The sequence below is a fragment of the Notechis scutatus genome, chromosome 1 (genome assembly GCF_049901735.1).
Source record: "Notechis scutatus isolate UNSWTSFEM ecotype Mainland chromosome 1, rNotScu1.2, whole genome shotgun sequence".
NCBI classification, from domain to species: Eukaryota; Metazoa; Chordata; class Lepidosauria; order Squamata; family Elapidae; genus Notechis; species Notechis scutatus.
This window is the reverse complement of record NC_142009.1, coordinates 105,228,427-105,256,419: the sequence shown is the minus strand read 5'-3', so window position 1 is coordinate 105,256,419 and position 27,993 is coordinate 105,228,427. Positions and strand designations below refer to the sequence as shown.

At 39.9% G+C, this 27,993-nt stretch overlaps 2 protein-coding genes across 7 annotated transcripts in view; one reads left to right on the top strand and one right to left on the bottom strand.

Annotated features, from left to right (window-relative positions):
* Positions 1–2,639, bottom strand: part of SESN1 (sestrin 1) — a 58,140-nt gene extending 55,501 nt beyond the window's left edge. Inside the window, exons 1-2 of one of the 3 annotated variants that reach the window (XM_087942489.1) lie at positions 2,487–2,639; positions 1,452–1,809 (exon numbers count right to left, since the gene is read on the bottom strand). In XM_087942489.1, the coding sequence (XP_087798615.1) occupies positions 1,452–1,733 (282 nt within the window). In that variant the 5' untranslated portion in view covers positions 1,734–1,809; positions 2,487–2,639. The remainder of the gene's footprint in view (positions 1–1,451; positions 1,810–2,486) is intronic. The other 2 variants (XM_026666643.2, XM_026666647.2) reach the window with 2 other exon arrangements.
* On the top strand, positions 368–27,933 carry CEP57L1 (centrosomal protein 57 like 1). Of its 4 annotated transcripts, XM_026666648.2 has the most exons (13): positions 12,997–13,194; positions 13,288–13,362; positions 13,507–13,538; positions 16,210–16,330; positions 18,270–18,449; positions 18,743–18,864; positions 19,832–19,948; positions 20,281–20,358; positions 23,889–23,984; positions 24,774–24,842; positions 24,929–25,155; positions 26,900–27,044; positions 27,531–27,933. In XM_026666648.2, exons 1-13 carry the CDS (start codon positions 13,173–13,175, stop codon positions 27,738–27,740), a joined length of 1,494 nt encoding a protein of 497 aa, XP_026522433.1. In that variant the 5' UTR covers positions 12,997–13,172; the 3' UTR covers positions 27,741–27,933. The 4 variants fall into 4 exon arrangements, with proteins under 4 accessions (XP_087798640.1, XP_026522436.1, XP_026522435.1 ...); XM_087942514.1 differs by lacking the exons at positions 12,997–13,194; positions 13,288–13,362 and adding an exon at positions 368–461; XM_026666651.2 differs by lacking the exons at positions 12,997–13,194; positions 13,288–13,362 and adding an exon at positions 12,916–12,990.
* The last annotated feature ends 60 nt before the right edge of the window (positions 27,934–27,993 follow it).

Below are 27,993 nucleotides of genomic sequence, written 5' to 3'. Positions count from 1 at the left end.
TAGTGGCAATTACATGTTAATTCCCTGTTTAGAAAAATAGCAAACTAAATTGTGGGAGTGTACATCAATGCCAAAGCAACTTATCTGAAAAGCAAGCCTGACACACAATGTCATTCAACATGGAAACCACTCATGTAGAAACATTCTGCACAGTAAAGAGACTATTTGGAAATGTCACCATGGGGAACTCCTACAATATAACTATGGAAACCTGGGAAAGCAGATCATCTGGTATTTTATTCAAGAGCACTCTTAAATAACAGCTCAATTGTCACTGTGTACCTGGACTTGCATCTCCTCAGTTGAGTAATACGCCTACACCTTTCATTCTTGCAAAATCAGGTGCCTTTTTCCTTTCTAATAACAATGGTGCAGGATCACTGGAGAAGGAAGGTGAATGTCCAGAACAGTGTGATATATCAGACACACATGCTCTAAGGTGCAAGAAAGCAATGCTGAAGGTGAGAGGTTTTCTTTTGGCTATAGTTTTTTTATAACTTTCCTTAATAAAAAATTACTTATTAGAAATTCTGAAATGAATATATCAATTTGCATATGTATTTTCAGTCCTGCTTGTTGGCTTAAACCTGGCAATTAATAGCATTCCACACTCTAAATAGGGCAATACCTACCTACCATTACTTACTTACCATGCTAACTTGCATTGTCTGCTTATGATTGATGCACTTTGAGTTGCTATACTGGACATAAAAGCTTGCTGACAGATGTATTTTGCTGTGCAATTTGACTAGCTAAAGCATTTTTATTGACATAAGCATTTTAAACCGTAGTCTTAATTTTTCTTCTATGTATACTGGCACAGAAATACAACTTTGGCTTTGGAAGAAGGCTAATTTCAGGAAGAATAGCTACCCATATCAGAAAGTCAGCCACCTCCTTTTCTCAGTACTGAATAGTTTCCAAAGAACTAGACACAGAATTATTGTTAACTGTGTTTGATTCCTTAATTCCAAATATCTCTCTGCTAGAGCTATGCAGCACTTTGAATCCGAATCCCCAAAGGTGTTCTGGAACACATCAGAGTGCAAACTCAGTACCTGTCTGCAGTACTTTATAATGAACACATTTTTGTCAGCTCATGTGGTTGGTTGAAAGGGCAGCCATTCAGTATTATTATTAAGAATGATAGGCCAAGCAATATAACATAATTGCATGATCAGTTCTGATACCTCAGACTGATTTTCATGTCCCATAACAAAGCTGCACATTTTTGTATGATTCCCAAAATGAATTTTACTCCTTCAGAGTAGTTGCAATCCGAGATGATCATTATTCTATGATTCTATCACATTTCCCCCCTGAGGTCATTGTTCTGTTTGATCACTGCCACTCCAGTTCCCATTAATGTGTGGGTGTTTTTGTGCCAAAAATCAGAAAGGCAAGACAACCAAGCATAATCAGGAGCAGAAGGTTATAAACCATGCTTTTACCTGAATGTGCTTCAGAATGGCCTCGGTCTTCTCTCTCACATCTCTGAAGGGACATCTCTTGGAAAGTGTGAGCAGACGAGCAAGCATTTGGTTCAGCTCACCTGGCGCACTATTTGCAGAGGTCAGGAGCCCTTTTGCAGCTGGAGGAGACCTGCTGCCTTGGTCCTGAGCCATTGCCTTGCTTTTCTTCAGGACCACTTGCTTTATGTTTTCCAAGGCGCTGACTCTGGCGCTGGCATCCCGGCTGCACAGCCCGTCCCACTTCACCTCTCCGTCAGCCATTCTTGGGAGAAAAAAAATGATCCTCCACTCTTTGGAAGTCTCAGTTCGTGGGCGCCGTCCTCATGATGAGCTTTGTCTGGAAAAATCACACAAGACCTAAGGAGAACGGCTAAAGAATAGAGGAGGCTGGCACCACCACCGGATTTACCTGTCAACCCCTAGACATCCCTCCATTTGCATGGCCGAGCAGCACCAAGAGGTGCTCTCGGCCAAGTAGGTGGCGGAGCAAAGTACCGAGTTTTCTGCCACCGTCAGGCAGCGGATACTTCGACTTCCATAATAGAACAGAATAAAATTCTTTATTGGCCAAGTGTGATGGGACACACAAGGAATTTGTCTTTGGTGCATATGATCTCAGCGTACATAAAGAAAAAATAAAATACAGTCATCAAGAACAATAAGATAAAGCTATAAGATACTAATCCCCGGCCAATTACGAACTTTCATGGGGAATGATTGAGAAATCTGGATATTTTTTTAGTTGCAGAAACTGCACTAGGACGGGGAATGAAAAAGCGGCTGGCTTCCACGGCTCCAGGCGGGGCAGAGTTAGTCCCTTCCTTCCTAGGTCTGCCGGGGTGAGGGGGTGCGATAAAGCCCGAACTCGCCTTTTAAATTCTCTCCCTCCTACTTCTCGCCTTTGGCAGCAGAGCCAAGACAGGAGTTGGGGCGGGGTGGGTGAGTTGCAAGCATGCAGAGACCAGTGTGAAAGCGGGGAGGGAAGAAGCTGGGGAACCTGATACGAGATTTTACCTGAGGAGACTGGCAAGTGTGAGAGTAGGAGAAACGACGCACCCCGCACCCGATTCCAGAAGTCCCCGCTTCTCCTCCCCGGCCGCCGAAGAGCCCGGGCTCCGCCTTCCCTCCTAAAGTTACACGAACCACGCGCCTCTGAGGGAACGCGACAGGGATCCGCCCCAGCCAATCCCGTTTTTTTTAGAAGCAACCAATCAACATGAAGTATCCCCGAGGTATCTGGGATTTGTAGTGCTAATCGGGCGGAACCAGAACGTCCCTAAAACCGAGGCCGAAATAAATCCCTTAAAAAAAGGCGGGGGGGGGCAGGGGCGGGGAGGATAGAGTTCATGATTTAATCACGTAGGCGTATAAAATGAAAAAAGGGGGGGGGATGGGTTTCTTTTGTTGGTCGTTCGGTGGTGTCCGCGTTTTTGGATCTGGATGAAATGCATAGGATGAAGCGGACGAGTTCATTCAAGTTTTTCTCAAAACTTTCAAGTTCATTCTAACTTTGCATTACTAATGTATTAGCCCTAAAGCACCAAAAATAATTGTACCCTCTGCTGATTTTTATAAGGGACATTTATACAATAAGTCTAGCGGAAAGGTGCTCTTTACATTCTGTAATTCTCGGTTTCTAAGAGGTTTATAGGAAAGATCAGAAGTCTCCAAACAGAAGTCTCCAAACTTGGCAAGTTTAAAACTTGTCCACAAGTCTTAAAGTTGCCAAGTTTGGGGACCCCTGGTTTAGATAATCAAGATTATATAGGCACTATATTGCCTTAACACAAGAACCAGTTTGAACGCATAGAAGGCTAAACTTTTACAGTGGATCTGAATTTTAAAATACTATATAAATAGAATAATATTAACTGAGCTCATTGTCAGGCCTTTCCAGTCCGTTTTCTATGCAGGGATTGTTAATAAAAATAAAAATAAAAAAGTCGAATTAAGTAGCCTCCCACTTTCTAATACAGTTTGGCTGACACTGTAAACTGCCTTGAATAATTTCAGCTTCTTTACTGTGGATCTCACCTAACCATTGCAGCCATGCCTGGCCTGTAGGTGGGTGATATCACCAAATGTTGATTCTATTTTAATATATCATCGCAACTCTGAAGTGCATGCTTGCCCAACTTAACAGCAGAGAAGCAAGAATGTTTTTGTATCAATATGATAGTATTACATAATATTAGTTTATCTATTACAATAAATTTCTAGCGAGCCTCTTGCAACACATCTGGTAGTTGGGGATATGGGTGCAATAATAAGCAACAAATATGTGCACATTACCATTTTAAAAATACAGAGTATGTAGAAAGGGACAGGGCAGGAAATAGTTTCTGTCAAAACTATTACAAATTTCAATTAGTTTATTAACCTACAAATAAACATATAAAATAAAGTAAATATATAACCTATGTTTGGAATGGCAATCATACCATTCCATTTCAGGATAAGCAACAATTTGCTAGACAGAGGAAGAATGAGCAGTACAGAATGATACAAATTAAAGGCAAGAGAAAATAGTAAGTTTTACTATTCTCCATCATAGGTCGGTGTACCTTTCATGTCTTTCTAGTGCAAACCATTAATCCATCATAATCATGCCTTTTGTTTTTTGTTTCAAGGATTTCATCAATTCCAGCCATTATTTCCTCAGATTTCCTCTTCCTCTCGACTCATTCATTTTTCTTCATGTGCAATTGATTGTTCTTCAATTCAGCCTCAATTTTTCTCTCTACGTGTAAATTAACTCAAAACAGTTTTAATAGTCGCTCAGGTTTCTATTCAGTCATATTCATTCATCATCCATTCATTCTTGGCACCATCTACTCTTGCATTATACACATTTTAAAGCAGGAGTCCCCAACCCCCAGGCCGCAGACTTTTTATATGAGAAGAAAAGAATAAATTAGATTAACAATTTTAGAGATGTGTATGCCATTTGCAACATTCCTGGCTAATGGTAAAAATATTGCCTAAATTTAGCACACTGTAGATAGTAGGCTACCAAAGTGGTACAACCAAAGCCCAGATTTATCCAAGCATGTTCATGCTATGAAAGAGAGGATTTCTAATAAGGAAACTACCTTGCAAACCAATATACCCCATCAGTTAGGAAATACATGCATGTACTGATCTGCCCAAGATTCCTTTTTACACTACATTACTAATTATAGTATATAGAAGCCATTATGGCACAGTAGTTAGAACGCAGTATTGCAGACTAACACTGCCTACAGCCAAGAGTTTGATTCTGACCGACTCAAAATTGACTCAGCCTTCTATCCTTCCAAAGTCAGTAAAATGACTTGGATTGTTCAGAGCAGTATGCTAACTCTGCAAACTGCTTAGAAAGGGCTGTAAAGTACTGTGGAGCGGTAAAAAGTCTAAGGGTTATTGCTATTATATATACTTTTCCTCCAAAAAGTTAAAAATAGAATATAATGTTATTTGCCCCCTTCACTTTAAATCTAAGCTTCTGATTATTATCCAAACAAAATATTCTATATTGCATAAGAGTAAGAGAGGTAATAAATTCATAACAGAGGTAAAGGAAGCCAATTTATTTTGGTATTTATGTGATCAGGCTTGCATTTGTGCTATTCCATATGATTTGTCCGTTAACTTTTAGCTTCTCCAGAACTTAAGGCTTAAATAGCAAGACAGTTTGCCATCCTAGCACTTAACCTGCCAAACCATATGAAAACATTTCTGATAGGATCAAGGTGGCTACATTATGAAAAAAATATTTTTAAAGTCAAGTGTGAGCAACATATAATCTTCCATGTTTGATTAAACCTCATGCAAATATTATAATTAGTCATGCTGGCTAGGGGCTGATCTGAGGTGAAGTTCAGCAACATCTTAAGGACCACACATTTCATCCCTTTTAATGTAAATTCCAAATTAAAGTTCAGGAAAATAGCTGTACAAGTAGACTTCCAGTCTGGAGATAATAGCTTCAGTTTCTAAAATTAATCAGATATTTAATTTTTTTTTTCAAAGTAAAACTTCAATTATTACTAAAATAACTATTTTAATACTTCTAATAAACCAAAACTAATATGTATTCAAACTAAATGAGTGTGTATAAATCCTATTAATTTTAAAGCCAGGATTTCCTACTAAATAGTTTGACAGTCATTGTCAGCCTTCAAGATTTTCTCCCTTTGCTTTGCATCTTTTGGCTGTCCTAAGTAACGGGAGGGGAGGAGGGGGGAATGGTTATGGGAAGTGAGCTGGAGGTGTTACAAACCAGAACTGTATAAACTGGGGGGGGGGGTGTTAGATTCTTGCTTAGGTTTCTATCCTATGCTATGCGCAGCTGCAACTCTTTATCAAAATATGTCAAGGTCAACGGACAGAGGCCTCATCACCACCTGGAGATGCCCACATGATGATATACACAACTTTTAATTGGATGAGCCAATTGAACTATTGGGGGTGTTGCTACCACTTGATTTCCAGTAAAAGATCTCTTTTCTGATTAATGGAGTCTAAGTATTTCTTTCTTGGATTTTGAATGGAGCACCAGCTGACAGTCATTTTTATTCTATCTACAATAGAGCATATATAGAAAGGAGACATATATAGTACATCAGTAATCTAAGTCACTAAGTAATATGGCTAATGACTAGCAAATAAAATATATTAAATAGCCTAGTTATAGGATTTAACTACAGATACAAAAATATAATAGACATATTATGAACTACATATACAAACCTTCTGTTACTCAATAGAAGAAAAGGAATGGACAAAAAAGTATAGGAAAAGATTTGGGGCAGTGGACAAGTACTGTTCTGCAACTTCTATTGTCTTCTAATAAAGATAACTCCTAAAACTAAAAACCTAGTTTGTAAAATGTGGGGTTATATTGAACAAACTGGATTTTCCATAAAGAACATGAAAGAAATATTAGACTTAAGAAACATATGGCAATTACCATTCATTGAATATCAATCACAAAGACCGAAGCAAAAAACCCTCTAGAAAATGTCAACATCATGGTACAGTGTACAAGAGATTTCTGTAAATTACAAATAGAATGATTATATGGTGGTTGTTGATTGTGGGAATTCTGCTCCATCAAACATAGATACCATGATGTTGGTTGCCATGGGCCTAGATAACCTAACCTGAATGGTTTTCTCTAACCTGAGAATGACTGGTTCCTTCTTTGCCATTTTCATTCCTTACACTAAGGAACTGTTGTGTAGATTCTTTTAAATTTAAAGACAACTTTTTAATTAGCAAATATTTGGAATTGGTCATATTTTCAATTGTTACATTGTTGTTGTTAGTCCCGAAGTCGTGTCCGACCCATCGTGATCCCATGGACATTCCTCCAGGCCCTCCTGTCCTCTACTATCCCCAAGAGTCTGTTTAAGCTCACACTGACTGCTTCAGTGATTTCTTCCAACCACCTCATTCTCTGTCGTCCCCTTCTTCTTTTGCCCTCAATCGTTCCTAGCAGCAAGCTCTTCTCCAGTGAGTCCTTCCTTCTCATTAGGTGGCCAAAGTATTTGAGTTTCATCTTCAGGATCTGGCCTTCTAACGAGCAGTCAGGGTTGATCTCCTCTAGGACTGGTTTGATCACTTTGCAGTCCAAGAGACTCTCAGGAGTCTTCTCCAGCACCATAATTCAAAGGTCTCAATTCTTTGGCACTCAGCTTCCTTATGGTCCAACTTTCACAGCCATACATTTCAACTGGGAAAACCATAGCCTTGACTATATGCACTTTTGTTGGAAGGGTGATGTCTCTGCTTTTTAGTATGCTGTCTAGATTTGCCATAGCTTTCCTCCCCAGGAGCAAGTGTCTTTTAATTTCTTGGCTGCAGTCCCCATCTGAGGTCATCTTGGAGCCCAGGAAAATAAAATCTGTCACTACCTCAATTTCTTCCCCATCTATTTGCCAGGAATTGAGAGGGCCGGATGTCATGATCTTGTTTTCCTAATGTTGAGTTTCAAGGCAACTTTTTCACTCTCCTCCTTCATCCGCAACACTTTCTGCCATCAGAGTGGTATCATCTGCATATCTGAGGTTGTTGATATTTCTCCCGGGAATCTTAATTCCAACTTGTGATTCATCTAACCTCGCCTTTCTCATGATGTGCTCTGCATATTAGTTAAATAGGTAGGGCGACAGTATATAGCCTTGCCAAACTCCTTTCTTTCTGGCTCCAGGTCCAGTTCTCACTGTTGCTTCTTGACCCGCATATAGTTCTCAAGAGACAAATAGGATAGTCTGGTACTCCCATCTCTTTAAGAACTTTCCACAAAGCCTTTAGCATGGTCAATGAAGCAGAAGTAGATGTTTTTCTGGAACTCCCTAGCTTTCTCCATGATCCAGCATATGTTGCCAATTTGATCTCTTCAATTGATACGGGCATTTCACTGAATAACAGTGCAACCCTAAACTTCTTTGCTAAGATACAAGTGCCAATAAGTTGCATAATTTCAGGTAATTAGGTTCAGGCTTGTTGCTTTGGTTTATTTTTACTATTTGTGTTTTAAGGGTTAGGATTAAATAAACAAAACATCCTTCCTTTGAGAGCTGTAATTAAGAAAAAAAAATGAATCCATTTGTAGAGGCATACAAGATGGGAGGAAAAATTTTGTCTTCATCTCATCCATTTTATTTTATTTTACTAAAGTCCAATAGATTGATCTGATTACTAGACAGCATTCCCTAGTCTGGTGTTTTTGATTCCAAGATAGCATGACTGATATGCTGCATTTGGAAGGAACTAAATGTGCAGACTAACACATCTGAAGGATACCAGTGGGAGAAAGCTGCTTTAAAATAAAAACATTTCAATAAAACCTCAACTTCTTGGAAAAAGTTTTTTGTGCTACCACACTAATGTTTTTGCTGCTATATTCTGTTTTTCCATGGAGTTAGTCAGAAGACAAATGTCTGTCAGCCAGTATAGTACCCCACTTACTCTTATTCTTCCTTTGCTGCAAAGGAAAAATGGAGATTTTTTTAGCTGTAAAAGTACCGTGTTTCTCCAACAATACGGCCTCCACCAATAGGAAGCCCCAGCATGATTTATTGGCATAAAATCAAATTAAGCCCCTCCCCCCAAATTAAGGCCCATATTAAACATGCGAAATGGGGGGGAATGGCGGCGGGGGGGCTTGCCGTTAGGAAGTACTTTGTTGCATGCCCGGATATGGTGCTGCCTGCGTTGGTGGAGCACTTCTTATCGGGAGACCTTCCGCCACCGTTGCTTTCCCTTCTCCCTTGCTGCCGTAGCATTACAGCAACGCCGCGGCGTTTGGCGCAGCCACGTGCAGCCAGTCAGGGCTCCTCCCTGCAACCGGAGCCCTGAGGAGACACTTGGCTTCAGGCGCTCCTGTCGCCGCTTCCTTTGCCTTCAAGGTAAAGTGAATTATTTTAAAAACCTCCGCTCATCCCATCAGGGCCGCGCCGGAGCCGTGCGAGCTGGGCAGAGCCGGGAAAGTGAGCCGGGGTGTTTCCTGGTTCTGCCCAGCCCGTACGGCTCTGCCGCGGCCCTGGCGGGATGAGCGGAGGTTTTTAAAATAATTCACTTTACCTTGAAGGCAAAGGGAAGGCGGCACAGGAGCGCCTGAAGCCAAGTATACCAACAACAAAGGCAAATCCTCAAGGTGGGCAGGAGGGAGGTGGCTTGCCCCGGGCTGCTTCAATGCAAGGTCCTGACTTGCAGCATCCTGCCGTTGCCGCCGCGTCCTTTTCGCCGCCGCCTCCCTCTCCGACTGCGAAATTTGTGTGCTTCGCCAAACGCTCCGAGCGAGGCGAGCTCTTTCATACATAGAGAGAGAGGAAAAGACGCCGGCGTGCTCCGAGAGGCTGGTTCTTTTCTCTAGCCGAGGCTGACATCTGACTGAATCTCTATCCCGCTCCTTTATCCTCACGACGGGGTCGGCAGTGACGCTCTCTGGTGCGGCCACCTCAGCTTGCCAGCTTTGCCCCGCTATGAGACGATACTGTGACAGCCGCTGCTGCCGCACTCCCTTCTCTTTCCTCGCCTCTCCTCCCTTCGCCGGCAGGTGTGCGCGCCTGCTGCCACTGCCGCCGCTCCTGAGGCCGTCTGGGGCGGACAGGTGGGAAAGCAAGCAAGGTGGCTGTGGTGTCTTCTTTTTCCCTCAGCGAAGCGCCGCCGCTTGCCGCCTCCACCGCCACCTGCGATGGGCGAGGAGGCGGCGGAGGCACCCGAAATGTCACCAAGGCAATGAGTGCCTCCCCGCCGGGCCCTCCGCTCATCCTGCCAGGGCCGTGGCAGAGCCGTGTGGGCTGGGCAGAACCAGGAAACACCCGCGGCTTGCTTTCCTGGCTCTGCCCAGCCTGCACGGCTCTGCCACGGCCCTGGAGGCACTTCCTGTCAGCCTCGGCTAGAGAAAAGAACCAGCCTCTCGGAGCACGCCGGCGTCTTTCCCTCTCTCTCTATGTATGAAAGAGCTCGCCTCGCTCAGAGCGTTTGGCGAAGCACACAAGTTTCGCAGTCGGAGAGGGAGGCGGCGGCGAAAAGGACGCGGCGGCAACGGCAGGATGCTGCAAGTCAGGACCTTGCATTGAAGCAGCCCGGGGGCACGTAGCCACCTCCCTCCAGCCCACCTTGAGGATTTGCCTTTTGTTGTTGGTATCTTGCTAGGCGCTCCTGTGGCCGCCTTCCTTTGCCTTCAAGGTAAAGTGAATTATTTTAAAAACCTCTGCTCATCCCGCCAGGACTGTGGCAGAGCCGTACGGGCTGGGCAGAACCAGGAAACACCCGCGGCTTGCTTTCCCGGCTCTGCTCAGCTCGCACGGCTCCGGCGCGGCCCTGATAGGATGAGCGGAGGTTTTAAAATAATTCACTTTACCTTCGAAGGCAAAGGGAAGGCGGCCACAGGAGCGCCTGAAGCCAAGTGTCTCCTCAGGGCTCCGGTTGCAGGGAGGAGCCCTGACTGGCTGCACGTGACTGCGCCAAGCGTTGCTGTAACGCTACGGCAGCAAGGGAGAAGGGAAAGCAACGGTGGCGGAAGGTCTCCCGAACATCCAAGCTGTCACCGCCCGCCCACCCGAGGATGCAAGTGGGGGGGAAATTAAGTCACCCCCGAAAAGACGGCCTAGCCAGTTGTTCGGGGGTCAAAAAAAAATAAGGCCCGGCCTTATTATGTGAGAAACACGATATAAAAAAGAAAAAAATGCTTGGAGAGGTTGGGGGGTGGTGGTGTTGGCAAGTTGCCTTCAAAGGAATTGATGAGATGATAATGGCAAGGTGTCCAACTTTCTTGGCTACAGTTCCTCCAGTGGGAACCTGCCTACAACATAACCCTAACGGAAATGCTATAAAAGTATATCCTATGAATCAGAAACTAGATTGAGTTAACTGCTTTAGCTTCCCCAAGTTCTATGGCATCACTAGATGAATGAAAGGAGCTTAAAAACAAAAAGCATTCTGGGTAGCACTAGTAGTTTTGTGTTATTAAATGCATATTTCAAACATGTGACTTATCTTCCTTATTAGATGCCTCCAAAAGCAATCTGTTGAGAACATATTCCCAGAAAACTGGACTGTTAATAAAGACATTTCAGGCTTGTTTCAGAAAATAAGGGACTGCCAAAAATCCAATACTCCACTTTTTACAGTTATTTACTAATACATTGCATATTTGCATTGTAATATTTGTTTCCCCACACTGATGTAAGAGTCTTAAATGTACACAACTGTTCTCAGAACTGATGAATTCTTAGCAGTTGTGATTATATAAAATGTTTATATAAATGACCTTTTAAAGTCATTGAATGATTATCTGAAGATTTAATATGGTATAATGGAGATAGTGGGGGGTGGTTTTGGAAATGTTGGGAAACAGGAAAAGAAGAGAGCAAAGTTTTACACTGTTTGTTTCCTCAAGCTAACAAGTAATTATCCTATCAGGAGGAATTCCTAAAGTAGCCACTGAAATAATAATGTACAGATGTTCAGCCAACTATTCTGGATAGAAAACAAGTTTTAAAAGTTCACATTCCAAGCTGGTCTTTCTAAACAGTTTATTGCCAGTTGTATTGGATCCTGAGAACAAGAGCCAAAAGAGAAGGGAGTTTCCTCATATTGCTGCTCATATTGCAACTATCAACATGAATTTTGTTTGGAATGCAGTCAAGAAATGCTGAAGGTTGAAATATGTTCATATTTTGTGCATAATCCAATAAACTATCCTAAAGGGTTTGATACAATAGTTGTCTTAGAAGGCAAAGCATAATAGCATTTTTCAAACTTTTTTTAAAGCAATCTTATCAGAAAGTCTAAAAGGAAATTTGAATAAAGCATATTTATTGGGTTCAGCATTTTCTGAGTTTGGTTTATTCTGTATTTTGAGATGATTTTACAAAATAATACATTTAAAACCAGAATTTGAGTCCTCAATAGTCAAAATTAGGGTTATTAGTGAAAAACTAATATTGTTTCCTTATGCTTGATTCAGACACTTAGAATGTTTTCCTGTATGTTGATATATTTTTAAACTCAGAATTCAAAATACATGACCCTCAAATAGGTGGTTTGAAATTTACTCCAAGCTAAGGCAAGGTTTGTTTGTTTTTTATTGTAGCCTTTGATTGTAGAATTCCAAAAAATAAATATCAGGATCAAAATCTTACATACACCTACCAATACTTGGGAGTAAATCTCATCAAACTGACTGTGAAAACAAGCCGTTTTATTCAGATTCCCTACTGGTAGTTAGCACATAAACCTAACTTTTTATTTCTACTCAGAATGGCAATGGATTTGGGTGAAGGCCTGCGATTTTAAAAGCTGCATACACACTATTGTAATTTACTATAACATGTGAAAACAACACTTCAAAAATAACATATAAAAGTAGAAAGAAAAAAACAGAGTTTGAACCGCAGAAAACGGCAAATGCTGGTTGGCACCATGTTTGATAAGTTTGGGAGCAGTCAGTCAACAAACCAGAGTTTAACCACAATGGTTTAGCATTTGGTGTAAATAGCAGAAACTAGGTAAGTCCCCTTCCCTCTTTTTAACTTGTTCTTAGCAGCTCTGCCTCTGCGTCATTCTAGAGTAGACATTTAACAAGCGCTGTTCCTAGGGGGAGGGGGTAACGCAGAAGAACTCCATCTCTGCATAGCCAAGCTCTGAATGAATTATATTCCGTGGGGAGGCGAAGACACTTTGTTTACATTTTTTTCTTATGCAAGACCCTCGCCTTGGGGGATGAAGCCGAAGCTGTCCGCAAACCTTCCGCACGAGCCAACAATCAGCAGGCGTCTGAGTAAACAGACTAGCAGCAAACCCCTACCAGCCGCCTCAAGCGCACATGCCTTCTCTGATTGGTGCAGTAACAGCGGGCAAGAAGAGCCCGGGCAGAGGCGAGCATGCTCATCCGGGTCTCTGTGCGGAGGCGGAGATACGTTTGAGCGGGAGGGGAGGCGGTCTATTTAAAAAACGGCCCCCTGGTGAGGGCGCTCTAGGAAATATTGTTTTCTATGGTTGGTGCGGGATATCGAGTCCCGAGGTAGGAGCCTAAGGGAAGTTGCCTGTGTCTTTGACCCCGGCGTGGATTTTGCACCCTCTGTGAGGAGATCAGGAGGAGCCGAGGGTCGTCTTCGGTTGAATTTCTGCTCGAACTTTCTCCTTCGAGGTTTTTTTAAGGTCGGGGGAGAGGACTGGCCTAACCGTTTGGAGGGGGCCGACTATATGGCCTCAGTCGGAAGGGAAGGTAGTTGTGTATTAGGTTCCTTTACGGGCTTCTGGGCAGCTCTGAATGGGAACAGCTCTCCTATTCCGCTTTTCTGATTTTCCCTTCCCGCAGAAATGACCGGGTCCATCGGTCGCCCTACTAACCTCACAGAACGCCACTTGTGGCTTCCTCAAGGAAGAAAGGATAGTGAGTGTATTAAATGGAGGTTTGTGTGTGTGATGAAGATGATGTGTGTTTTAATTTCGACACAGAAATAAAGGAATTTAAATATTAAACACAAATATTCCATCTGAAAGAGGGAAAAGTAACCAATGTTTTGTTTTGTTTTAGTTGAATGCTGCCCTAGATCCTATATGATGGAGGTGAGTAAACTTTTAACAATCCATAAGTACCCCGTTTTAAAAGTTGATAACTTAGGAATAGAAAAGGCCTGAGCCTTTTTATATAAAGTGAATCAATCCTGCTTTTATGTTGAATTTATCAGTCGGATTCTATTGTTTTAAAGAAAATAGGTGAAAATCCAAAATGATCCTTCCACATTAGATTCAAATGGCAAAAGATAAAAATCTAAAAAGAAAAATGTTGAGGCACACAGTATTTAAGTTTTAATATGAGTTTGAGGCACTTTTCAAAAGTAGAATTCTGAGATCTGCTAAGTGAAACCTGATGGGGAAAAAATCCTTATGATTAGAATTGGAAATTATTTTGAGTAATCAAAAGCAATGTTACTAGAGGGCATTCTACATCAAACATGTTTCCGATTACTGTATTTGAAATTTGCTTCATTTCAATCACATAATACAATATGCCAGAGGAGTTATATTTATGCTGCAGTTAACAAATAATTGTATTATGATTCCCTCAACATCTGCATTTGGAATCTATGTATATATTCATGGACACTCCATTCTGTTTTCCTGCAATTGTAACTAATTGTATTGGTTTTAGGGGAAGAGGATAGATTTCCCGAAACCTGTACTTTTTGGTGGCAGAAAGCTCTGACTAATAATGAAACCACTGGTGATCAGTAAACAGACTCCAAATTAATTCCAATCATAAGCAGTATCTGCTCTTTTGTATCAGCAAATAGTTGCAGACAATTCAATGGGATCTGAATGAGGCCTTAAAACAAGTGGATACACATCATTTTCTTTGCTGATTATGCAATCTCATTGGACACCAGCAGAATTTGCAAAAAGTACTACCGTGTTTCTCACAAAATAAGGCCGGGCCTTTTTTTTTTTTTTTTACCCCCGAAAAACGGCTAGGCCGTCTTTTCGGGGGTGACTTAATTCCCCCCCCCTTGCATCCTCGGGTGGGTGGGCGGTGACAGCTTGGATGTTGACCTCGGCGTTGGTGGGGCACTTCGTATCGGGAGACCTTCCGCCACAGTTGCTTTCCCTTCTCCCTTGCTGCCGCGGCGTTAGAGCAACGCCGCACCGTTTGGCGCAGCCACGTGCAGCCAGTCAGGGCTCCTCCCTGCAACCGGAGCCCTGCGGAGACACTTGGCTTCAGGCGCTCCTGTCTTCCCAGGGACTTGGGAAGGAAGCCAAGCTCAGGTCGGCCCGGCTCTTTCGCTTGGCAGGCAGGCGCGCACCCACGGCTCGCTTTCCCAGCTCTGTCCAGCCCGCACAGCTCCAGCGTGGCCCTGGTGGGATGAGCGGAGGGCCCGGCGGGGAGGCGTTCGCTGCCTTGGTGAGAGCTCTGCCACCGGGCAGGAGGCCCCGCCTGTCAGCTGTGCTGGGCGCCCCAGGCGAAGCTCTTCATGCTCTGCCCGGCGCCAGGCAGGGATGGCGGCTGGCTGCTTCTCCTGGGGTGGGCCGATCCTGCGCTGCGGCCCTGGGAGATTCGCCTCCCCGTGTGGGGTTGGGCTGCCCTCTCGAGTAGTAGGGTGTCGTTTTTAAAAGAATTGGCTTTACCTTCGAAGGCAAAGGGAAGGCGGCGACAGGAGCGCCTGAAGCCAAGTGTCTCTGCAGGGCTCCAGTTGCAGGGAGGAGCCCTGGCTGGCCGCGCATGGCTGCGCCAAATGCCGTGGCGTTGCTCTAACGCAGCAGCAAGGGAGAAGGGAAAGCAACGGTGGCGGAAGGTCTCCCGATATGAAGTGCCCCACCAACGCAGGCAGTTCCATATCCGGGCATGCAACAAATGTACTTACTAATGGCAAGCCCCCCCCCCACCGCCATTCCCCCCCATTTCGCATGTTTAATATAGGCCTTAATTTGGGGGGAGGGGCTTAATTTGATTTTATGCCAATAAAACATGGTGGGGCTTCCTATTGGTGGAGGCCGTATTGTTGGAGAAACACAGTACAAGATTACAAAACAGAAAATTAGTTGGGAAAGAAATAGGTGCTATACTCTTCTCTCTAAAAGAGGATAGGGTAGAGTTGTCAGTAATTGATACAAATACTCAATAGCCTGCCTTTACCATTTTGCAATCATCATTGGCAGTGTCAGTGTCCCATTATTATAAGAAAATTGTATTTAGTGGGATCATTGACTCTTTTATCCTGTATATTTTATTAAATATAAACCTCATAGAGTTTCTCCTAAAGCAGTTTGTATATTTGAAATAAATTTAAGTCTGTATAAGCTAGTTATTCTTAGACTCCCTGATCTATACTTTCTCCATCAATAGAATTATAGGTCTTTTGTTAATCTAAATTAGATACTATGATCTGATCATAAGTGTGCTATATCTGGCTTGCATTCAAACAATTTTCACTACTCTTGTGACCCCAGAGCTCCTCAGAACCTTTTTTTATTTACTCATTTTTACACATTTGATCAAATTTTAAGAGATATCTCTGATGCATGAATCTATGCAGGGGTTTTAGAACATCATTTCATCCCTTAAGTGTTAATAACCCTAAGAATTTGGGATCCTTTTTCAAATGCGATGTGCAGTTAAAGCTCTAAGTAATTCTCAAATTAATGGAAATTCTGTGTATTCCCGATCTAAGTTTTTAAAAGGAAATGGGTGAATAAATGCTTATGAGGAATTATAAATGCTACTGTATGTATTTTTCTGCAGTCTGTGGATAATGAATCAAAACATAGCTATATTGGAAGTTTTCTTCAGCCTCCAGATAAATTAAAATCTTTTGCTGATCTCAGGCCAAAAAGGACTATCAACTGCCCACCAAACAACCAAGGTAAAGTACAAAGCAGTATCGTATGTGTTAGGAATATAAGTCACCTAACAGCTATTTGGGTTAGAAATATATAAACCAGGATAGACATTTTAATACTTTCTCTTTAAGGGAATGCAAGAGCATGCAATTGGGTGTGGTTTCTCAAACGGCCATAAAATGGAGCCAGAAACCTGGGTTGTTTAGTCTGAGTCTCAGAAGAGAGTGTGAGTGTATCTCTGTTTCCTTCTGTTGGAAAGTATTGCCGTTCCTCCATTTTTCCTAATTGACTGATATTCATGGATTTAATGTAAGTCTGATACTGAATTGTTTTTGACACTGGACTTTGTTACTGGATTATCCCTGGATTGAAAAACTGACTGATTTACCTGTGAATGACTTTTGGACTGCTTATCTTGAACTTTGCTTAAACTGTCTGGAAGTAAAAACCTACATTTACTGTACAGTGTATCTGTGTACTGTGTGTGTATTATTCAAACACTACTCTCAAATACGTCTCCCTGTATGCGCTCATTCTCCTAACGGAATTACCTCAACAGTATGACATACTACTAATGTTAGTTTGTCTTCTTGGCCCATGTTTAATGTCTTTCAGAACATAGTACAGATACTCGACTTGCAACCATTCATTTAGCAACTGTTTGAAGTTATAGTGGCACTGAAAAAAACTCTTGACCCTGAGCCAGCCAAGGTATACCGTCAAGATCCTGTCCCAGTGTCTTGAGACTGGGCAGATCTGGATGAGGAGAAACTGTTCAGGACTGAGTGTGGATATCAAGGCCTGCAGTTCCTATTTTTCCCATTTTTAATCTTAGATGGGGCTGCATTTCCACATTCAAGATTGGTGTGCAGTCTAGGAACTGTCCTGGACTCTCAGCTCCTGTTTGCACAGACCTTTCAAACAGTTACTCACTGACCCTAGTTACCCCATGTCCTGCCACCGCTTTGCGAGCTGCTTTGGTTGACAGTATCTTTGCGGGTGCAATTAAAACTACTTGACACATTGCCTACCTTCCCATGATTTCTGTCCATCTAGTAATAGCTGACAGTGTTGATGCACTCTGGGTCTCCTTGATTAAACAGTGAACTATGCCTTCTCTGTTGGCAACTGCTTTGTGGAATGAGATCCCCAAAGATTTGCATAGCTCCCATCCTGATGGCATTCTGGAAGGACTTGAAAATGTGGCTGTTCTTCTGGCCAGGCCTTGAGATAGGGTAGATGAGATTCCTTCCTGTATATATAGTACGCTGTTGTGACAGGTGCTGACCTTGTATACTTCATATTGTATTTTTTAAATTGTTGCTTTATTTTAAATTGTGAGCTGTCCAGAGTTGTTTGAGTGCTAGGCAATACCTAAATCTAATTAATTAAAGATGTTGCTGTGTTTATGAAATCCAAAATGCAAGAAATGCTTTCAAAATCTTCTGGGTCAATAAAAGGCACAGTCATTTCCTTTCTTTCATAATTATTGATTTTGTGCGTATGTCAGATCATGTCTAAGGTATTGAACATATTAAATTTATTTGGTCTGCTAACCACCACCATGTTAATCCTGTAAGTCAGGGTTGGACTGTTGGATTCTTGATGCTGTCTGAGCCTCATTATAGCCTTGCCTTGGATAAACAACCAGGGAGGAAGTAATAACCAATCAAGGAACCATCAGGGAGGAAACCACACTCCCACCAAGACTGGCAGGCCAAGCTATTATGCACAAAAAGCTAGCAAACTCTACTCTCTCTTACTCGGCTGAAGTTACGTAGCCTGGTAACAAAACATCTGCAAGAAACTACTAAGAAACCCAGCATTTTTAACATCTGCTTAGATACTAGAAGTGGAATATCACTCTGTTACATTGTGGCATGCAATAATGCATACTGCTTCTTTTTCTTGTAATTATCAAAACTGAAAAATTAATTAAAGTTTAGTCGACCTGTTTACCAGCTCTAGTGGCAGCCCTAAAAACTCTTCAAGAAAAGATCCATCGCCTTGAGATAGAGAGGATACAGGCTGAAAATGATCTGAACTGCTTGTCCAGAGAAGCTGCACAATACAGAAGAGCCTTGGAGCAGGAATCAAATGAAAAGAACATAGTTCACCAGGAGCTGATGGAAGAGAAGAAAGGTAACTTCTCAGTAGTATTGGTAGCAGCTGTTCCAGACTACACCTGTTCTACCTTAATCTGAAAGACCAGTCATAGTATTGTGTTCTTTTTTGCATTCCGTCTTAATATGTAAATAAGGTTGTAATATGGCTAAAGGTATCTTATTAAAGTTTACGTGTTCTTTTAAGAAATTGTAGGAAGTATGTAACCTACCTACTCTATGTCTGTCTATCAAATTTGTTTTTTTTTTAAATCTCTAATGAAACATACTATTACAATTAAATCTCTCTCCCTGGTTTTCCCCTCCTTTCAGATGTGAGTGTGCCATTAAGGGCAGCACAATCACGCTGCTCTTTGCTGGAAAAGCAACTTGATTATATGAGAAAAATGATGCTCAAAGCAGAGCTGGAAAAAAAACTAGTTCTGGAGCAGCAGGTAAACACATTTAGCAAATTATTAACATTTACTTCTCCATGTGGTGTTTTATGTTAGTTTTCTTGATGTGGGTTCTTTGTAATCTTACATATTCAAATCAGTAGCACATGAATCATGGACTTACTGTTGCTGGTAGTTCTTGTAGATTCTTGAGCTTTTCCTAATAAACTACCTGCTGTTTAAACTGAGCTCTTGACAAGCTCACAGATGACAAGTGTTAATTTTTTCTCCCTTGAACCGATGGATGCCTGGAAATAAAAATGAAAAATGCTCATCTAGGCTTTCCACCCAGATTTCTTAATATTAGACTTTTCAGCTTTATCACGTTTTCAGCATTATAGGGTTTTGGAACTTATTTTTAAAACATTTTAAAATGTAAAATATTCTTTTCTATGAAATTTGTTTCTTAATTCTTAACGGCATGCATCAATAATTATTCTGACGGTGAAGAAAGGCATGCATACCTTGCCTACAGGTAAATGAGGATTTTGATTGGATGTTTGCTAAAAGAATGTAGTGAAAGTTGGCGTTTGGATTGTGATCCAGAGATACTTGGTTACAGCTAGATATTATTTATCAGGAGTAATTAGTAGATATGAGCTATTAGTGGATCTAGATTGTAGTGAAGACAGAGATTTCCATTTATGTAGCTCCTACCCATATTGTAAACTGTTGTTAGGGTAGGCATTTCATTTGAACTACTATGCCCTTGAAACACAAGTCACAAATATGTCCATTGTCAACTTGCCATTCAACTTCCAGTTGTACCCAGAAATCTTGCCGTGGGCAACCTTCCATGGGCAACAATTATCTATACAAACAGTGCTACATGTCTGAGCTTCCTATCCGTATCTATTGTGCCTGATCTATCACACCTATATCTGCCATTGTTTGGCATTGATTCATCTTAAAATATTTGTTTAAATATGGTTTGATATCAGTTGCATATTTTGTGCATATTTTACAGACACATCTTCAGAAGGAAGATGACCAAAATCAGATGGAACTCTGTGCAAAACTTGAAAAACTTGAAGTTCTAGAAAAGCAGTGTTGGACTCTTATTAGCACTCAGAAAACTGCAGAAGTAAGAAAATATTATGGCATCATCCAAACAAACCTAGAGCGTGTCTGTGGTTCTCTCTATCTAATGAGGGCATTTTCAAAAGTGGCCATAAGAAGATGATCGTGCTCTTCAACTCCCTTCATTCCTCCCAGCCTCTTTTCTATCAACAGCAATTTGGCTTGGGAAAATTAACTAAAAGCATTTTTTCAGCTTGATAGTAATAAAAAAAAAAACAGGGCACCATTTATTGTAGTTTTAATTCACCCTTTTGGGGACTCTGGAGGCTATAAATGGTGAACTGCTTGCAGTCTAAAAGTTTCCTATCTAATCTTTTGTATTTTTATTTTTTTCAGGAAAAGATCAAACATTTGGAACAGAAGCTTCTGGAAGAACAGCATCAGCGCAAGCTAATACAAGATAAAGCTGCACAGGTAAGGAAAATCAATATTGATATTGCCCTAGGGAATATAAACCAAAGAACCTGTGGATTAAAAACTGCTAATCAGCTTTTGTTGAAGAATATTGTCATATTTAGAAACTTGGTTGCTTCAAAATACTTTTTTGGGCTACAGTAAGGGAGTAACAACTGTTCTCATAACAAGGCCTTGTGCCAGTCTAGCTGCCAGGATTTATTGTTTTTAAAAAATATTTTTAACTCTTCTGGTGGCGAACGTACCCAATATTCCTCCATATTCCTATATTCCCCACAAAAATAACCCTGTAAGGTGAGTTAGGCTGAGAGAATGGCTAGTCCAAAGTCACCCAGCTGGCTTTTATGCCTAAGGTTGGACTCAGTTTGATTGTTTCTAGCCTGGTGCCTCCACCTCTAGACCAAACTGGCTCTTCAGTTGAACTGATGTGTTAATTTCACTGTCAGCAATATTGCATATTTTAAGAATATTTTATAATATGACTTACATGTTATTTTAGCTGTAGATGTTAGCTTGAACATTATTCTAAAAAATGCAGTCTTATTTTTAAATAGCGCAGCCATTACATGTCATTTCTCATAAGACAACTGGATATGAATCTCTGCTAATTTAGATTGCTTGCTACAAATTTTGTTAAAAAGTTTAAAGGATGTGGTTAGGATTCTCAGGAATCTTCAAAATACATTGTGTTAGGGCTTCTGGTTTGAGCTTCTTTGGCGCAGTTCCGATCTGTGCTTGCCGCTGGAGCGCCCCGAACCGGCTGGTTTCAGGGTTAAGCCACCCCGTAGAGGTGGTGAAGAGGGGGGCGACTGCCAGCAGGGTCGAGGAGAGTCACATCTCTCCTCCCCAGCTGGCCATTACTCCCTTTCCCGAAGGCGGTTGCAGCGGTGGTCAGAAATGGCCACCTCAAAGAAGAACTCGACCGGAAAAGAATGTGCAGGAGGAAGATAAGAAGAGAAAGTTTTGGCTGACCGGGTCGAACTGAAAAAGCAACAATATAAGGTACCCTGGAATTTGAATTATAAAGAACAACATTGTTCCCAAAGAAGACTTTGAAGCGGCAAGTGAGAGAGGGAAGGTAAAGGATTTGGTGTTTTTTGCTTTTCTTCCCTATATTGAGAACGAAGATTTAAGCAAGAAACCGGCAAAATCCACTTTGACATTAACAGGTATTTAAGCTGAAAATAAAATGTCAAAGGGATAATAAAGATTTCTGGATTCTCAAAAACTTTTAAAAGAAGGAAAAAAACAAAAGGGTGGGATCTGGAAAAATGGAGGAGACCACCTGGAAGTGAAAGGAATTAACAGTGAAACTTTAACAAGATTCCTAAAACATACATTTTAACTGAAACTTTGCAACAAGATAAGAGAACCCCAGGAAGAGAAAGTGAAAAAAAGCAAGAAGAAACAGCTTTGGATTATTTGGATTACTTGGTGATTTTTGGATTTTTGGCTATTAGATCTAAAGGACTAAAATTAATCGGGTGGTTGTTTAAAAGTTTTTTAAAATGGTATCACTCTTGGAAGAATTGAGAATGGAACTTAGAAAACAGAAAGAAGATGCACAAGAAGGAAGAGGTTCTTTTGACTTCATATTTCAATTTTTAGAAATGAAGATCCTGAACTATGAGAAACAACAAGAAATGCCTGTAGAACAAGAAGGGCGGGACAAAGAAGAAGCCACCTTCAGTGACCAAGTATTTCTATGTGGGGAAAAGAAAGGAAAGGGGGGAAAGAGAGTGAAAAATTTAAGATTTGAAAAAACAACCCCCAAAAAGAATAGTTTGAAAAGTAATTACAACATTAGGAAGAAACAGAGGATTTCAGAAGAGAGAATCAGAATTAGAGAGAGAAGGGGTCAAAAAGGGAAGGGAGAAGAAGAGGGGGAAGAGGGAAAGGAAAAGAAATTATAAAAGACAGAAACAGGACATAGAGAAACAGGGAAAACGTACAAGGATTAAGGGTATAAGCCTATTTAGAAGACACAGATAATGGGTGAAAACTTAATTGAAAGGGAGTTTCTGCAAGGGTACATAAGATAGTATTGTTATATTAGAAATAGAAATGAACTTTGAAAATATGAAACAAGTGTGATTAAAATGATAGATAAAATACTCAATGTAATGTAATGTTTAATAAATAAATGAAATAAAAAGAATGAGAAAATGAAATTAGGAAAGGAGGGGAACATTTTAATTATTATAAATGTGTTATAAAAATTTAAGTGAAGAGGAATATGAAAGAAACATGAAAAAATTATGGAAATATTATAAGTGTTCCTAGAAGTATGATACCCTATTGAAAAGAAATGTTAAAGATGTCAAAGATTATAACTAACATTAATGATAGAGTGAATTGGAATAGAATAAGTATTTTATTTATTATTGTTATATATATATTCTCTTTAAGAACTTAGTGCATATTTTAAGAATGTACCAAGCAGAATTCGACTGGAAGTTATGTGTTATATTGAATGTTATAATTGTAAAAGCATAAATTAAAGTTTAAATGAGAGTTGAATGGATAAAAATTAAAAGATACAAAGGCGTCATACTCCAATTAGTAACTACAGAGAAAAATTTTGTTTCATGAGAAAAGAAAATATGAAACAGGACAGACAAAAGTATAAATATAATGACTAGAAAGATATTGAAACTTAGAAAGAAAGATAGATGATAGATAGATAGATAGATAGATAGATAGATAGATAGATAGATAGATAGATGATAGATAGATGATAGATAGATAGATAGATAGATAGATAGATAGATAGATAGATAGATAGATAGATGATAGATAGATAGAGATATAGATAGAGATATAGATAGAGATATAGATATATATTTGAATTTAGGAAGGAATGAGATAATTAAAAGTAAGATTGAGAAAACTAAGGGAAGGGAAAAATTATTGAGAAAATGTTAAAATAGTAATAAGATATAGAATAGAACACAAAGATGAATATGAAATTGAATTTGTGTCTGTATGGAGAAGTGATAACCTGGGACCATGCTATTCTCAAAAAAAGAAATTTTACTTGTAATTATGTTTTGTGAAAACCCAAATAAAATTTTTATATATAAAAAATACACTGTGTTAGTTGGGCCTATAAAGGTCACCATTTAGTTTTGTGGCTCAGAGAATGCAGCCCATTAGGGTTCTCAATTGGCTTTGATTGCAAAAAGAAAGGAGTGGGAGGGCCTGGCAAAGAATACTTGATACTGTGACAAAAATAATATACTAAGCAGATACTTTATACTAAGCAGATACTTTTTAATAAACTTAGGCATGAAATAGCTGATAAGAGTTCCTGGCTAATGTAGTGTAAAAGTGTATGCCCATTCTTGATTTACTGTAAATTGTACAACTTCTATGACAGATCATGCAAAGCAAAATTTTAAAGGTATTTTTCCAGGGAGCCATTATATCACACTGTGACATTCCTGTCAGACTCTTATATCAGGCATGTACTCATACTTTTCATCTTATTTATTTATCTGGTTGCTGGCTATTAATAATTTTTACTACAGCTCCAGACAGGTCTTGAGATGAATAGAATTCTCTTGTCCTCACTTTCACCTGAAAAGGAGGTGAAGAAGAAAAGCAGGAAAAAGAAAGTCCTCAAGGTAAAGTATTAGTTTTCAACCATATTGTTAATAATATTGTGAAGTTAGGCGAGTGACAACCTTCTATGTATTTTGTCCAAAGCAGGTTTTCTAGGTGTGCCTCTTAAAATGCGTTTAATCCTAGCAAAGAAATGTAAAATGTGGCCAGTCATTTCTGTGATACATCTTAGTCCTATTTGTAGTTTTCAAAGAAATTCACCTGAATTCATCTTTTCCTCAAAACTATGAGGCCATTAATCAAGCCTTCCAACTGGATTCCAATCTTTTTTCTGGGGATTACCCCAAGACAGCATTTCCATTAGACATATCAGTATTTTGGTTTTTCTAACTTTCAAAATGATAAATATTATGTGGTATGCTTTTTGACCATCTATCTCTTAAACTAAAAAGAAAAAAAGTTGGATCAGTTTAATTTAAATCTCATCATCCCTTATTCTGAGATTTATGGAAATATTCAGGAAATGTTTGATAAGTGATGCAAGAAGGCTATAAAAAAGGAAAGGACTGGCAAACAAAGATCACAGAAAAAGGATTAAAATGTTTCCATAATTTAGTATATAAGAAATACTTTGAAAATTGATATGAAATTTAATGTTCTAAAGAGAAAGCTATAATCTTTCATATTTTGTCAAGTCTCAAGTTTTGAGTCTTAAAACATTTCTCTTAAAAGTAATAAGTCATAGGATTAATAAAGAGTTCTCATTCATCTCCCTTCTTTAATTGAAGTTTTGAACGTTACTTTTTTTCTTTTTTTCCAAACAAATAATAAATCCAGGTTTTAATTTTCAGAATAATTCTACTGTGAAGAGAACACAACCAAGCTTTCAGGGTGGAATGTTGCCTTTTGTTGCTGGCAAGGTAAGCATTGTGTCTTTGTAAATGAGAGTTTAGTCTAATTATTATTTGCTTAACAAAATGTTATGCTTTGCTGCTTCTCCCACAAGTCTGCCAGCTCAAGTCACTCTGTTGTTGCAAATGTACAAAGTGTCCTGCATATGATGAAATACCGTAGCGCTTGTATGACTTCACAATGTCCAGAAGGCACTGAAAAGAGGACTTCAAGATGGACGGGTATTTGCAAACCAGTGTCTTGTTCCACGACTTCTTCTGCTACTGAAACACTTTCTGATCTTCTTCTGTATATGCAAGATGAGTTGGGACAAATGAATTTGTAAGTATTTGTGTATAGTTTTCCATACAATCTCTGCAGTGTCAATGGGTATTTTGACAACGTATACTGTTTGATCTCCTGTTGCCTACCAGATACTGGGGCAACATAAAAAGAACCAGATCTTTCTTCTCCTCCTCCCCCATCCCAAAGATAGGCAGATATGGAAAATGGCAAATGGCTTTTTGAAAGCAGGTGATGACATGGGTTGATCCTATTCAAATATTTTTTAAAACCCAGATGCTATTTTTGTCACATCCACAATGTTAGTGGGGCAGGATTGAACTTTAGAGGCATGTTACTAAAAGCAACAAAGTATCCTGAAGCTCTTAGTAGCACAACAGGCAGTTATGGGTTGTTGGGTTGATGCCCCAGCTACAGGAGCTGGCAGTTTTGGCACATGTAACACTCCATGGTTGCTAGTACAGGTAGTCTTCAACTTAACAGTTCATTTAGTGACTGTTCAAAGTTACAACAAGACTGAAAAAGTGACATGACCATTTTTCACATGACCATTGCAGCATCCCCATGGTCACATGATCAAACTTCAGATGCTTAGGCAACTGACTCGTATTTATGACCATTACTGTGTCCCAAGGTGATGTGATCCCCTTTTGTAACCTTCTGACTTAACCATGGCAAAAAAGGGGGTGGGGGGACACTCACTTAAAAATGTTTCACTTAGCAACATAAATTTTGGGTTCAATTGTGATTGTAACTCGAGGACTAACTATGTTTTGAGGTTCAGATGCTTTGTAATTACCTTTAAAGCTCTTGGGGTGAGGTTAATTGTGAGACCGTGTCTGTCCAGTTGTATCTACCCATTCTGTTAGATTCAGCAGGAAAAGCTTGCTCTGGGCCCTGTCCATTCAGGAGTGTCACCTGGTAGGTCCCAGGAACACAACCTTTTCTGTCAGGAGGCCTGCCCTTTGGAATTTCATTCCCCCCTGGAGATCAGACACTCGCATTTTGGCTGTATTAATTGTTGTAGTTGGTTGATTTTGTCACCTGCTGTTATTTATGATATACCTTACTAAGGTAAAATAACCGATATGTTATTTATGATGTACCTTACTAGAAATCTATGGGATTTATAGGCTTCTTGTAAGAAAAATAGATTCCTAGTAGGATGCTCAATTGCATGCCCAAATAACATCTGTCTAGTCTCAACTGCGAATATTTATTTCTTTAATTCTGGTGCTTCTCCAGTAGCATCTGGAGTTTCGTGAAACAACACTTAATGGCTGCATTTATTTCTCATGCCCAATTAATCTGTACAAAACTTACATTTGGAAATACTCTGCTCAAGTAATATCCACATTCCAGTAATCCTGGACTTATAACCACCTGTTTAGTGACTGTTCAAAGTTACAACGGCACTGAAAAAAATGATGTGCAACTGGTCTTCTTACTTACAACTATTGCAGCATCCCCATGGTCACAAAATTAATGTGCTTGGCAATTGGCATGTATTTATAATGACTTCAGTATCCAAGGGTCATGTGATTGCTATATGCAACTTTCCCAGCCGAATTGTCAAAGTCAATGGAGGAAGCCAGGCTTGCTTAACACCCATGATTCATTTAACAACTGCAGTAATTTGCTACTCAGTATTTTGGACCTCAGTATTTTATGACTCTTGATGTACAAGTAATAAACCTACAAGGACGAACAAACAAAATGTAGATGTAACAGTAGAAAAACGCTAAATTGTGTTTAAACAACTGATAGAATTTGTCTTCAACAGTGAACATCAAGAACTATCAAAGCAGATAGAGGAAAGTCAAAACCAGGACATTCGGGAAGACCTAGAACGTGAATTGGATTGTCTCGTGAAGCAGATGGAAATCAAAGGAGAACAGATTTCAAAACTGAAAAAGCACCAGGATCATGTAAGAGACAATTCTGAAATCAGGAAATGTGACTAGTTAGAATGTGCCTTTTTATACAGACAGTGCTTAGCTCGGGGAAATGGAAAAAAAACTGAGAATAAATTGTATGACATTTCATAGAGTTGAGACAATTATGAATGTGCCTGAAAGGACTAAAGACAGACATCTACACAAATGTTGACATTGTTGCTTTGCTGAATAATATGCACCATCATGCCACTGAGAAATGTTGATTTGATTTAACTGTTATGTATTACTTTCAAATAGAGCTCTAAAAAAATCTTACTACCCATTTTAATCCTTGCACTTAAAACCAAACATTATATCCATATTCCAAAATTGCAATAAAAAACATTTTATAATGCTTTTTCTTACCTTCCTGTATCATACCTAAATGTATCCAAAAAGGTGCTAAAAAGACATTACTAGCTTTGCCTCGCTGAAGTGAGTCTATCATAATTACTGTGCAATTTTTCTTTTATTTAGGTTTATAAACTAAAGCAAAGAGCTCAGAACCTGAAGAGAGACACGGCATATTCAACATCAAGGCCTAATGAATTAAAAGGAAGCAAAGAGACTATAATTTCTCCAAGTATCAGTTCTACAAATAAAACCACACATTCCCTTCGGCTGTTAAAAAGTGCTCAGAAGCTTCAATCAGTATTGAAGAAAGATGATATTGTGTGGGAATCATAGCTTCCACATCCGATTTCATACATCACTACTTGCTGAAATTTGATTTTATAAGTTTGGTTTGTCTTAATAGTGTATCCACTAATTCTGTGAGGTAAATGAGTCCTGTTTTCTGTACTGGCATTTAAAAATTGATTATTTTAACGAAGCTTGTACAATATTTTTAATTAAAGGACCTATCATTCTGTGTAGTCAATTTATTGTTTGGCTTTCCATACTTTAATGAGAGGCTTTGAACAAAAAGTATTACTTTGCA